Source organism: Centruroides sculpturatus, unplaced genomic scaffold (assembly GCF_000671375.1).
Source record: "Centruroides sculpturatus isolate CEXI.00-Female unplaced genomic scaffold, Cexi_2.0 scaffold352, whole genome shotgun sequence".
NCBI classification, from domain to species: domain Eukaryota; kingdom Metazoa; phylum Arthropoda; class Arachnida; order Scorpiones; family Buthidae; genus Centruroides; species Centruroides sculpturatus.
Window position 1 is genome coordinate 97,774 of NW_019384489.1, and position 13,354 is coordinate 111,127.

Here is a 13,354-nt window from a genome sequence, read left to right on the forward strand (position 1 = left end):
AATTTAATAGGTTTCACTAAATATGGTAATCTTATATATATATATATATATAAATGGACGTGTGTGTCCCTATATTTCACTTTTTAGCCAAAACTACGCATCACACATGAATGGTGTTTGTATGTGGTAGTAGCCCCAAGTTGTTGCCATTCATGCACTATGGTGGTTGCGTCCTGATAGCTATAAGGGTGCGGGAGATATGGGGTTGAAAGTGGAAGATTTTCTATTTCGATTTAAAAAATTTTTGAAATTGAAATTAAATTCGAATTGATTCGATTATAGAACGATTGTAAACATTGCAGAAAATTGATCAAATTGAAAATAGTTCGTTCGACTGGATGTAAAAATTCTCTAATTAGTCTGGAAACAGGTAAGATTGGCTATAATGTAATTATCTTAATCTTCACTATCGTTACTTTTTGCCCACAAATAAAAACCCAGCGAAGTGGGTCCTTGCAGCTAGTTTTAAATAAATAGCTAGATAGATGGATGTGAATTTGTATTTCTGACATTAAAAAAAAGGAACAGTCTTACTAAATATATGCAAATAATTGTATGTATTTAGTAAGTATACATTTCAGACAAATTTTATACATATTACACCAATTGAAAGTTCTGGTTTCATCATTATATTTAAAGTAACTTTAATAAGGGCTTATTGCATTAGATATCAATATAGTCAACCAAAGAGGGCAGAGTAGCTAAAATGCATTTTGATAAAAAGCTTGTAATGATTTTTATTTAAATCATAATAAAAACATAACATTTACCAATTACATGAGATATAATGGTAACAAGAATTTTAGAATATAGAAGGACCATAAACTTTAGACAAATTAGTAATATTACATTTAATTTTGGCTTATTGGTGGCCAAGCGGTTCTGTTCCCTGAACACTGGAACTTCGGTCATGGATTCGTGCTGGCCATGTGGAGTTTTCTGGGTTTTATCCATGCCTCTAATGCCTGACCAGTTCCCTTAGACCTCCCAGAAGGCATTCCCCTAGACAGATCACCTAAGTGTTGCATTGTTGTAATTAACAAAACAAACAAACATTTAATTTTGGTTCTAACCCTTAATTTCAAAATAAATTTGGATTGTTAAAGAAGAAAAATCATAACTATTTAATCATAAAATGCTCTAAAGATTATAGGTATTAATTTATTATTGGATGTGGTGTTAATTTAATCTTATAAGTTAAAAATTACAGTTTAATATTTCAGTCAAATAATATAAATTATTTTTTTAGTGGATGGACAACTTAGTAACAAAGAATTTGTGGCAGTCATGAAAGAACAGTTGCAGAGAGGACTCGAAAAACCCAAGGACACGGGTTTCGTCAAACTCATGGATTCCATCTGGAAATGCGCTCGACTGAAAAAACCCGTTTTATTAGATGTTTAGTAATAAAATCAGTTGGGGATATTACTTTATTACAAAATATTTCTAATACAACAATTTTTTCCAAAATTTTTTAGTCGATGGTTTACAACTAGACATTTACGTGACTAAGTACTGTTTTTTCCATTAACAATACAAATGAAGACTTTTGAAGTAACGACTGCCCACCTCGATACCACACTTTTGTTTTCAAATAAACTTTCCAATATTCTGAATAACTAAAAAGTTTGACTGCATTTTTTAAAATTATAATAGTAATCCGAATCAATAAATAATAATTAACACGTTAGTCTCACACTAATACATTTCAATCTCAAATTAGTCTATAATTATTAGTTAATATATTGAATTCTGAAGTAAAATGTATGTAAAATTGTTTTGAATAAAATTTGTTATTTAGTGAATTGTCTATATAATTATTCAATTCCAAAGTAAAAACTTTATCTTGCTGTATTTGATTTCTATTCTGCTGACAGAGTGATAGTAACAAACTGACAAATTGGTTCTCTGTTAACATAAAGCAATGTGAGAGTAGTGGCATTCATTAACAGCCAAAAAGCAATAGCATGAAAGGTAGATATGGATTAACATTTACAATTATAGGGGTAAGATTAGGGAATTCGATCCCGGTCCTTATTTCTAATCCCGGGATTTCTTCGGTATTGAGGGTTAATAAAAAATAAGAAAATCTTACAGAAATTAAAAATCAAAATTTAGACAAAAATCAACGTATTTTACGGTATACACCTAGTTAATTTAATCACTCTAATTAATCAGACTTACAGTCAGACTAACCAGACTTAAATTCACTGTCTTCATGTTAAATTTATTCTTTTTTAAGCATCACTGAGATCTCTTTAAACTCACATAAATTGAAAAACTTTTATGTAACAAACTATGCAAATAAACGTTGAAAATTCACAAAAATCTCTCTTAACATCGACTAAATAGACTACTTTCATATAACAACCTAGTAAGTAGGTAGTAAAGTAAGTTTCTTAGGAAAAAGTATTTAAAAATAATATTAATCAGTCACATTTTTCTTAAATATAAAGAAAACTAATTTAATAGGAACATTCTAATTTGAATTGCGAAAATATGATCTGAGAAATAACAACGCATCTAGGTCTCATCACCAAGTCTGCTTCTCAATTTGTTGCACATATATGCAGCTGCAGAGAAAACGCGTTTAGGTTGATGGAAGTTGGAGGAATCGTTAGTAAATACTTATAAGCTTCGAGGACACGGGGAGGATGGAAAGAAACAGTCCGGTCGACACGGATCGGGATTGTAGGAGTAAAGGCTATAATCCCGATTGTTTCGATCATTGTAAGCATGCCTTTCTAAAAATAAACGCGTTAATTTTGTAAATTCGGTCTCTGTGTGAGTCTCTCAGCGTTCAGCAAACCACTACCCCGAAACGTAAAAAGACTTTCTCGCATCATCCTGACAGATCGCGGACAAGGCGAGGGTCATAACCTTTTCACCTAAGGTCGACCCCCCTAAGCGAGTAGCGTCAGGTCTATATTAACCACACTGGCAAAACAAGATGGCTGACACATTGACAGGTAAAACGCACTGAGTAGTGCTCTCGACTGCGCCAGAAAATCGATTGGCGCCCGCGAAAATTCAAAAATACAAAAATGAAGTATATTACCAAGTAACCCAGTGAGAACTGCTTGCCTATCATTTTAGTTGAAAATACAAGAAGTTTTATTCCAAGCAAGCATCGCAAGCCCGCTTGGTTAATTTCTGCTGCTTGCTTGGAATAAAATTTCTTGTATTTTATATTAAAATGATAGGCAAGCAATTCTGTTAAAAGCACTGGCACTGAACGTTTCGCTTCATGCAGTCTATTTTGCAATTTTTTTAAAATGATGTCAATCCCGAAAATCCCGGGATTAGGAAAACTTAATCCCGAAAATTTTGGGACTGAAAAGTGGTCGGGATCCCGGGATCCCGATTTTCGAGATCCCGGGATCAAATCCTCTAGGTAAGATTTTTAAAAAAGGCTTTTGCATTTTTTTTCTAACATTTAGAAATTATAACTAAACTATCAGACTTGCTTTGTGGTTCCCTTAAATTAACCTCTTGTTTGAATGCCTGGAAAGACATGCAAGAACTCTTGCTGGCTTTAGTTTATTTATTTTTTTAATTTAATTTATGATGTAGTGAGTTCTTACAGATCAAAGTTACAATTTATTCAGCAAATTTGTTTTGTGTATGTATATCATTATCTATCAATACAGAAATCAGTTTCAATTGGTAGTGCAAACCATATCATAACTGATGTAAATAACCAAGTGTGTATTACTAATAATACTTGAATTCATATTTTGAATAATATCAAATCTCTCATCAACTGAAAGATTTGATGATGATGTACAATGATGAGCAAGTCCAACTTTGCAAACTGCAGAACACAAAATGCCTTCTCTGTTGTGGTACTTCCTAGAGGTAGATGACAAGATGTTTGAATGCAGATGAGAAAAGAAACTCTATCATTTAGTGTACATCATATACTTCTCAGATAATAATTAACATAATCATTTTAAATTAAATTGTATATACAAGGTCTTCAATGAATTCATACAGGACTAATATCCAAATAAAGCAAAAGTTGCCTGTTAAGCATTTAATAGAAAATTTTATAATTTTATTAAGCAGATGTTACAAATGCTCTTAAAAATTCAGCATATGCGATTTTTCCAGTTAAATTTGGATCATAATATTCTAAAATTCTGAACAGTTGTTCTTCGGGCAAAACCACACCAATTTTTTGTAAAAGTTCCCTAAAAATGTTACATTCCACTAATCCGGTCATATTTTTGTCGTAAAGTAAAAATTGTCTTGATAAAGTACGAAAATTTTTTGTTACTTTACCACGCATCTCTAACAATGTTTTTGTTAAATAGGGATTCTCCTCTCCGAGAGAAACCTGGAAATTTATAACCATTTTTAAATTTCTGCTATTCTATAAAATGACTAAAATAGTAGCAAACCTTTATTCTGGCCGGGGGTAATTTTCTTCTTTTACGAATGTCTGCACTGGTGGAACTTTTTCCGAGATGGAGAATATATTTAGAAAGAATATTCAAATAATCTATGGTAGAGTCTGTTAAAAGTCCTAGAGATGCTAATTCCTTCTCAATTTTCTTGTCATTGACGGGAATAGCCACTTGTTTAAGAATATCTAATGTATTAAAATAGAAAATAAATAAAAAATTAATGCTCCAATAGATATTAAATTCATGTTTTAATATATTTTGGCTATAGAAACTAATTCTTGTTTCTAATAAACCTTATTGACTCGAAGTTTTATGTCATTAGTGTACGAGACATTTTATTAGTTTCTAAATTATAATTAATAAGCATATTAATTAAAAAGAAGAGAGTTATAATGTATGATATTAAGGAGTTTAAATTAATTTTCCAGATTTAAATGAGTAAATATTCAATTTAAAAATAGTATATTAAGATGGAAAAAAGTAGCAAAATACTTCTTGGTCAGCAACTTTGTGTTGCTAACCAAATAACAATATAAACTGGAAGTGATGGAAAACCATCACTTCCAGTTTCACAAAAAGTGCATTGTTTATCCATTAGATTGTCAATAATGTCATTTACAATTAACTAAGATGCTAATTAACACGACAAATTGTTTCTGCTAAAGATAACAAAACTGGAAAAGAGGAGGGCACAAAAACACCATAACAGAAATTGTTTCACTTAGATTAAAACTGGTTGATACGTGAAAACATGGCTATATTTTAACATTTAAGATGGTAATTAGCTTTTCTTCAACAACCAAATTATTTGGAAATATATAGAGGAGAAGGTGGTATTATGGAACCCCAATTACATTTTAGTGAATTGTAAACAAGGTATCATAACTACACCCACATTTTTTGTGCGAAAAGTACTGGTAACTAGTAAACTAAATGTTCCTAATTGGATTTTTCGCTAGTGTAATTATAAGTATGGTTTTTGAAGGCTTTTGTACAAAAAGTCCGAAAGTAGGCTTAGAGAAAATCGGGTGGTAATATGGAACCTTACTGTATATTTTCAAAAAAATGCTTTAATGTAGCCAAAAACAAATAGGAAAGGACAAAAAATGTTAAATAATTACAAAATTATTTACTCCAATGTATTTTATCGCAAAAATGCTTTTATAATAGAAAAATATGACCTCCATCAACAATATATATTCCAGCAGCTCTTTTTCGATATTCTCAGGAAGAATTGGCTTTCTACCTAGTGTCTTTTTCACAAATTGCTCTGGAGGAATGTCTGCTTGCAAATAGAAAGTTCGGAGGAGTTGAGTTCCATATTACTGTAAAAGCACCAATGGGGTCCGTATTTCACGCATCGCCATCTCGAATTAACTTATGTCTGTCAAGACCAAAATTTAAAAAACGTGAACATCACACAGATTAATATGTACCCCTAAGTCTCTGGAACGGAATACATGCACCAGTGAACCTACAACTACACGATTTATATTTTAAAAATAATTAAATTCACTTAGCATTCAAAACTTGCGAATTTTGAAAAAAACAAATTTGCTGATTAAATACGGACAACCGTTTAACTGAAGTAAAACGGGTTTTCCCCTTGCTATGGATGTCTGCCTAGTTCAGTTCAGCCACATTCCGCTACAGTTCGCTTTTATTATCAGTTCGAAATGGGGTGGTTCCATAATACCCGCACTGTTCCATACTACCACCTTCTCCTCTACTAAATGTATAGTTAAAAAGAAATGAGAATTATTTATTGTGACATTGTCACAATGCTCTCAATTTTAGCGTCTTGCCCCTGTACATCATACTTTTCATGTTAACAATGGAATCATGCAGGTCATCCATCTAACTCCATTCAGGAGAAAATTTTTGAATTGAAATAACGACTTCCACTCCAAACTGAAAGTTTGTATATAGTTAATCAGAGCTTTCCATATCTGGTCTTGAATTTCTTCTAACTTCATTCTCCAGATTAAGGAAGAATAGACAGCAGACAGATGCCAGTGGAAATTTATAGATCTACAATTTTTGAATCTTTCATTGGACTAAATTGAAACTATAAAGTCTTGAAAATGGAATATAGATTTTATATTATGCACAAATGCAGATTTTGCTCTTACGTGGTTTCAACAAACAGCTTTAAAATATTTTTAAAAATTAATTAGATTTAGAGTACCATGCACCAACCAGTTTAAGAATATAAGACTATAACAAATGCTAAGTTTGACAAGCACTGCTAATGTATAATATTCAAGCTCTGATATTTAGGAAGTTTGCAATCTTAGATATATTTATATGGGATGTATACCTTAAAGAAAAAGAAAGAAAAGTAGATAGAGATTTTTCAAATTTTTCTTATATATATAAAATATTAATAAAAAAGAATATATTTGAGAAGTTTTTGACATTAACTCCACTTATACAACAAATCATTATTCGGCAACTGCCAATATTCAATTTGAAATATAACAACTTTTTAATTATTGTTTTTCCAAAAAAAAATTCTAAACATATTAATCTAACAAAAGTTATATACACTGTCAAATTAATTCAATTAAGTTTCATTTTCATATTTACATAAAACAGTAAATCAGTGGTTAAAACTATATTGTACATACATGTACAGGTACAGTACACAACATGAGAAAATGTGAAATGATTTTAAAGTATTTTTAGCTTTGATTGTTTTGGAATGAAGGAAATCTATTTTTTTATAAATTTATAGAAAAATGAATGAATTCTCTATGTAAAATAGAGATTTTCCTTGACTTTTTATTCCTGGCTGTTATACTGTTGTTTATTTTTTAAATAACGTCTTATAACAGAGAGGAAAGTTATGCAACTCCTTAGATTTTTTTTCAATAAGAGAAAACTCTATTAAAATGCATTAAGATAAAACAGAGTTTAACTTATGAACAAAGTTATTTTTTACATCTAACTCAAATTATTTTAATTGTACTCATAACTCAAAAGAACTGAATACAATTTAAGATAAACACAAGAAAAAAATCTCATATAAGAATTTTTAAGATAATAAATACCTTTTAACTTTTCTCCTGGTATTAATCCAGTCTTGGAAGGATCTTCAGTTTCACATCTCTTCTTTATTTCTCTGAATTTTGAATTAATTAATTCTTCTAGAGTTTGTTGTGTCTTGTTATGTAATTTTTCAGATAAATTTAAATTTTTCTGTTCCTTTTGCAGAGTTTGGATTAATCAGTACTAAATTTTAATCTTAAAAGAATGAATGTAAAATATTCATACCCTATTTATTTGCTGCTCTAATTCTCTTTTGATAGCAATTTCTGTAGGTGTAAAAACTGTTCTTTTTGATCCAATATGAAATAAGAATTTCCTAAGAAACTCCCAATAATTGATTTGATTTCCTGGTTTAATATCATAAGTATTGGCCAGTTCCTGAGAAATTTTTGATTCTTTTGTTGGAATGCCTGCCCAGTTTAATATGTCTATAAATATATATTATTATATGTTAAATTTGAATTAAAAATTTTATATAAATTAGTGTACATACAAAATAATAACATTCTAAATTTCAGGCATTTTAACTATTAAATTTCTTGTATCCATCATGCTCTTTTTTTTTAGTGAATACAAAATATGAATACATAATATACATAACAACATAATAAATAGTATGAATTTGAAGATTCTGCTATTTATTTTCAATAAAAATAATGAAATTAATTTTTTTTATATACAGTAATACCCCAAACTTACGCGATAGGTGGGACCAAGCGGTAACCGCGTAAGTCGAATTCGCGTAAGTCGGGGTATAATTTCGCATATAAATACATACAAATAATTTTTAATTGGGGCCGGAGACTAAAGAAAACAATAATTTAGAAAAAAATGTTTAATAAAATCTTAGATAATACATATGTATAACAAATTAGGCCTATATTATTTTACAATTTTTCACATTTACTTGATTATTACGCCATAATTTTAACATTGTTTCCATCTCAGCGATAATACTGTGACGTTTACGAATGATGCTTGAATTTAAAGATTGAGCATTTTTCACAGCTTCGAGAATTTTTTCTTTGCCTTTTATAATTGTTCCGACCGACTATTCCGGTAGATCAAACTTCTTTGCCAATTCACAAATTTTCATTTTTGTATCGAAGTCTTTAATAATGGGTACGTTTGTAAAGTCAAACGAGTTAAACGCGTTATTAACGAATCGTTCGAAAAGTCTAACGAAATAAGAATAACAATGACTTCATTCTCGTTTAACTCGTTCGACTTTACGAACGTACCCAATGTTAACTTTACATTTCAAAAATAAAGTTTTTCTTTTCTTGTTTGACACAGAAGAATTAGTTCTACTTCGTTTGGATGACAGTCTCTCAAATCTCCGTAGATATAACAAACACAAAAATAAATAACACAAAATAAATTGTAGCTATGTGTGGATTCCGCGCGACACATCCGAACATGTAAGCTGAACAATAGTGTGGGGGGAATGAATAATCAAGGGTTGTGTGGCGCACAAACAAAAGACGAGATTTGAAAATCGCGTAACTCCGGGTTCGCGTAAGTCGAGGTACTACTGTATTAGAATATGTATTATACATTTATCTTTTGATGGTTCTCTTGAAAAGGCTCTATGCTGTATATAGAATTATATGAAAAAGGAAATTCAATTTTAAAATAATACATAGTTTATACTTCTATAAGTACAAGTATGTGATGAACCTGATTATAAATGCATAATACAGTCAAAATTTGATAATAGCCAGTGGCATAACTGCAATTTTCAGGAAACTAGGAATTAAGGAAAATGAAAACTATTATTGTTTGAATAGTTGTTATTTATATTATGTGAAAACAAAATTTAGAAATTGAACTGAATTAAAATTCATCATTTTAAAATAATATAAATTCTTAAAAACATTCAAGCAGTATGGCAACCCCTACTTTGTGGGGTTATGCTGCTGATAATCCCCCTCCTAAATAGTGATAATGTCATTCATGATATGAAATCATACATGTTTCACACTCAAACTTGTATACATAGAATGTTACTATATATAATTCTTAGCTCAAGACACTTCAGTTTAGCACCATATTTCATTTAATTTTAACTTTAATGCCATTGTTTGTTCACCTCTGAATTGAAGTTTGACTATAGTATTCAAAACAAATGTCTTACTTTGAAATTTATCAGCTGATATGATACCAGAATGATTAGAATCCACTAGTTTACATCTTCGCACAATGTCTTTGCACCTCCATAAAATACGTTTTTGTAAAAAATAATCAGTTGGTGTTGGAATAGATGATGGATCCACAAGAATTTTTTCATCAATTGACTGTTCCATTTCTTTTCCTAACTAAATTTATAATAAATTATTGTTATTTTTAAAATAAGTTAATAAAAATTTAACTTTATTATTATGTATATAAATATTTTTCAAAAAAATTATATTATTACCAGCTTTCTATTTCTATACAAATACATTATGTAAACTAAGCTTTAATTATAAATTTGGTGTGATATATTGAATGGTATAGAATCCTTTACCTAACATATGTGTATGTATAGTACTGTACATATGAGATAAAATATTTTTATTACTTAAAGAGAATACTGGATGGCTTATAAATTAATCAGTTTTAATTTAAAACAAAATAAAATATTATATTTCAAAATAGCTGTTTTCAAGTATATCTAATATATCTGAATTTTAATTCAGATATATAGATATATTAATATAATAGGTATTCTTTAATGTAATATTATACATTGTGTACATACAGAGTGTCCATAAAGTCCGTGTGCAATTTTAAAAATTTATAACTTTATTAGTATTTGTGATAGAAAAAAAAGTTATAAATTTTTAAAATTGCACAAGGACCTTGTATTGATCTGTTTATAAACTTAACATTATTTTCTTTATATAAAGATACTTTTAATTTATTGACATTCATAAAATGCATTAGATTAATATTAGTTCAGTTTATATTGTTGGTAAAGAGCTACAGTTCAAGTCAAGAAAAATATGTACAAATAATTTTAACATCAGATATAAAATATGTTTGTAGAAACCAGGTTGTAGCAACAGTCCTGTAGCCAGAAATAAAATAGGGGCTAGAGAGTTGCCTCTCTAAGATTTATTTTTGGCCACAGGAGCTGAAAAAAAATTGTGACTGGTGGTTCTTTTTTAGCAAGCACTAGGCCAATTATCTACCTTCCAAGTGTAAAAAAAAGTAATAATAGTATAAGTTCACTTGATGAAAGTGAAATCATATATTATATATACTGCATAGGGACACTGCTGACTGAGCTGAAAGGGGCTAAAGCCAAAAGAAACAAGAAGATTCAGAAATAAAATTGTGTTTAGAGAAAATTGTTTAAAATTAAAATTTTATTAAAAAAATTAAGTAATAGTTTAGTTTTAGTTACAAATTAAATTTTAATATAACTGAAATTAAGTAACATAATAATTGTATATCATTCCATTCATTTAATAAGTGAAATAATGAAAACATTATGTTATTTGTAATAAATCTAACCAACCTTTGATTGTCCTCTTGATGTAAGACAAACTTCTTCTGGAATAGCATCTTGCTCATTTTTTTTATCTTGTACTGTTAATTGAAGTTGTCCTGATTTCACACTTATAGGACTTCTTGGTTTTATTCCATGTGTTGTAATTACTTTTGTTTGTTCTGGCCACTTAAAAACTGATGGTGAAGGTGGAACTCTCAAAGGATTCATAATTTCCTTTATAACAGGAAAAGGAGTATGTGGTCGCACTCTAGGTTTTTTCATCTCTTTACACAAATCAATTGTCATAATACTACATTGTGAAATAGCAGTTTTAGGACGTTCTATAATTTGGTTTTCTATTGGAAACATTTGTGGCGGTGTATGTGGAGAACTATCTATTTTCTTTCCAAACTCTTCTACAAAATCTCTATATTTTAATTTGTTAAATTCATTTGTTGGAAATTTATTCCACAATTTTTCAAACTAAATAAGTTAAAAAGAAAAGAAAATTTTATGATAAATTTATTAAATATTTTTTTTGTTTTTTTTTTGGTTTGTTTTAAAAATATTAATTTGCTACATTAAAAATTACCTGATCATCACTCATTCTAAATGCATGCTTATCAAAAAGGAGCTTAACATCAGCTTTATGTGCTAAACCGACATCAGAATAATCGAGTGCGTAGAAATCTCTCAAAAATGTATTTCGTTTTGATCGAACTGCTTCTCTTAAATATTCTTCGGCTTCTTTCAGAGTAAATTCTGAGCCAGAAAGTGATTTAAAGGAAACAAGTCTATTTATAGTTTTAATCCATTTTTGAGTCTCCTTAGCAAATAAAACATTGTAAAATTAATTGTTTTAATACAATAAAAAAATAAGCTATGTTTTATATTTAAAGCAGAAAAATTTTCTTAAAGTACTTTTGACCATAATTCTGATAATCATAATTTTTACAAATTTAAATAAGTAATAATGTCAATAGCTACATAAAACATTTTTAGATAGCACATCTATAAAATAGTTATTAAACTATTTCAATGCTTTATATTCTTTACCATATCAATTTGATATAAAGTAGATACTTGTTGATTCAAACTAATTGCAACCCAAATCTGATCATCCAAAATTATTTTTCCCAATGTATTTTTTTGTTAATGTGAGGCTTCTCAATAAACTGTAGTTTGATGAGACTTTGTATTATGTCAAGATGACTTACACCAGTCAGTTTTTGAAATTTAACCAACTAGATTCACATTTATGGGGGTTTTCAATGTGCAGTAGGAAAGAGAAACAGTCCTGTAGCCAAGAATTGAAGGCTACAGAGACAAGCTGAAAAAATTTTGATTGGTATCACCCATTATTTTGGCCAGCACTACGCCTATTACCTACAATTCAAATGTAAAAAATGTAACAGTAGCCTAAGTTTATATGGTGAAGTGAAAGCATATATTATATATACTGCATACAAATGCATTTATACATATACTAAACACATACACACTAAGCCCACTGCTGAAGTGGGCTTAGCCACCTCGTAGCACTATAGCTATGGCTCTGGAGAGGAGACATGACACTAGCATTCATTTTCTATTCTGATAACAAATTTTAAATTTATTTTGAGGGTTTGTACAGACTATGTACTTTGGGCAGTGAAAAATAAATGCAATAGCAGTGTATTTTGTTCAGAAAGAAATCCAATTTGTTTTTGGCTGTTTAAATTAATTGGAATTTCAGACTACTGCAGTTCTAATTAGCAAGGTCCTACTGCATTCAGTCTCATCAGAAAAACTATAATTGCTAATTTTTGAAAAAGGAAATATTTTGATTTTAATTTAATCTTTTGAATGCAAATAATATTTTAAAAGTAGAAGTGATATAGTAATTAAAATTTTATTACTTTCTGTAAAAAAATTTTAAACCTTAATAGCATAACTAGAAATAATATTAGGAGGAGGTGCAAATTAGTGCAAACCTAAGTTCATCCACCGGATGTAGCCACTAGCACTGTGGATGAAGGATATTGTATATATATGTGTATAAGTGTATTTGTCACATCCAAATCTTTTTCTTTATTAATTTATTCACAAAGGTAAGGGAGTACCTCTTTGGTTATCCTATGCTACTGATCTTAAAATCACTATAAATTCTTAACTGAACTGTAACAGCAGAATCTAGTATAATATGAATTATATAAAAAACTATCCATTTATTTTCTGATAGATGAAATGATTATTTTCAAAAAAGATATAAATTTATATCATCTAATTGATTAATCTGTTGAAAATAAATTTCAGTATTTAAAAAAAAAAAAAAGATATAACTGAAAAACAGTCCAAAGTAAAATCATCACATTGCAATTGACATAATACAAAATTCTGATATGGACAGGAAGTTGTGATTTTTTTTTTAAATTAA

General features: G+C 29.2%; 2 protein-coding genes across 6 annotated transcripts in view; one reads left to right on the forward strand and one right to left on the reverse strand.

Moving 5' to 3' along the window:
• Positions 1–1,796, forward strand: part of LOC111621689 (calcium uptake protein 1 homolog, mitochondrial-like) — an 18,500-nt gene extending 16,704 nt beyond the window's left edge. Inside the window, exon 11 of the mRNA XM_023363897.1 lies at positions 1,250–1,796. Within this exon, the coding sequence (XP_023219665.1) occupies positions 1,250–1,404 (155 nt within the window). The 3' untranslated portion in view covers positions 1,405–1,796. The remainder of the gene's footprint in view (positions 1–1,249) is intronic.
• Positions 1,797–3,549: 1,753 nt separating this feature from the next.
• Positions 3,550–13,354, reverse strand: part of LOC111621694 (EF-hand calcium-binding domain-containing protein 6-like) — a 59,119-nt gene continuing 49,314 nt past the window's right edge. For 3 of the 5 annotated variants that reach the window (XM_023363906.1, XM_023363908.1, XM_023363907.1), the window contains exons 16-22: positions 11,531–11,764; positions 10,966–11,421; positions 9,598–9,778; positions 7,686–7,888; positions 7,463–7,616; positions 4,404–4,594; positions 3,550–4,339 (exon numbers count right to left, since the gene is read on the reverse strand). In XM_023363906.1, the coding sequence (XP_023219674.1) occupies positions 4,061–4,339; positions 4,404–4,594; positions 7,463–7,616; positions 7,686–7,888; positions 9,598–9,778; positions 10,966–11,421; positions 11,531–11,764 (1,698 nt within the window). In that variant the 3' untranslated portion in view covers positions 3,550–4,060. The remainder of the gene's footprint in view (positions 4,340–4,403; positions 4,595–7,462; positions 7,617–7,685; positions 7,889–9,597; positions 9,779–10,965; positions 11,422–11,530; positions 11,765–13,354) is intronic. The other 2 variants (XM_023363904.1, XM_023363909.1) reach the window with 2 other exon arrangements.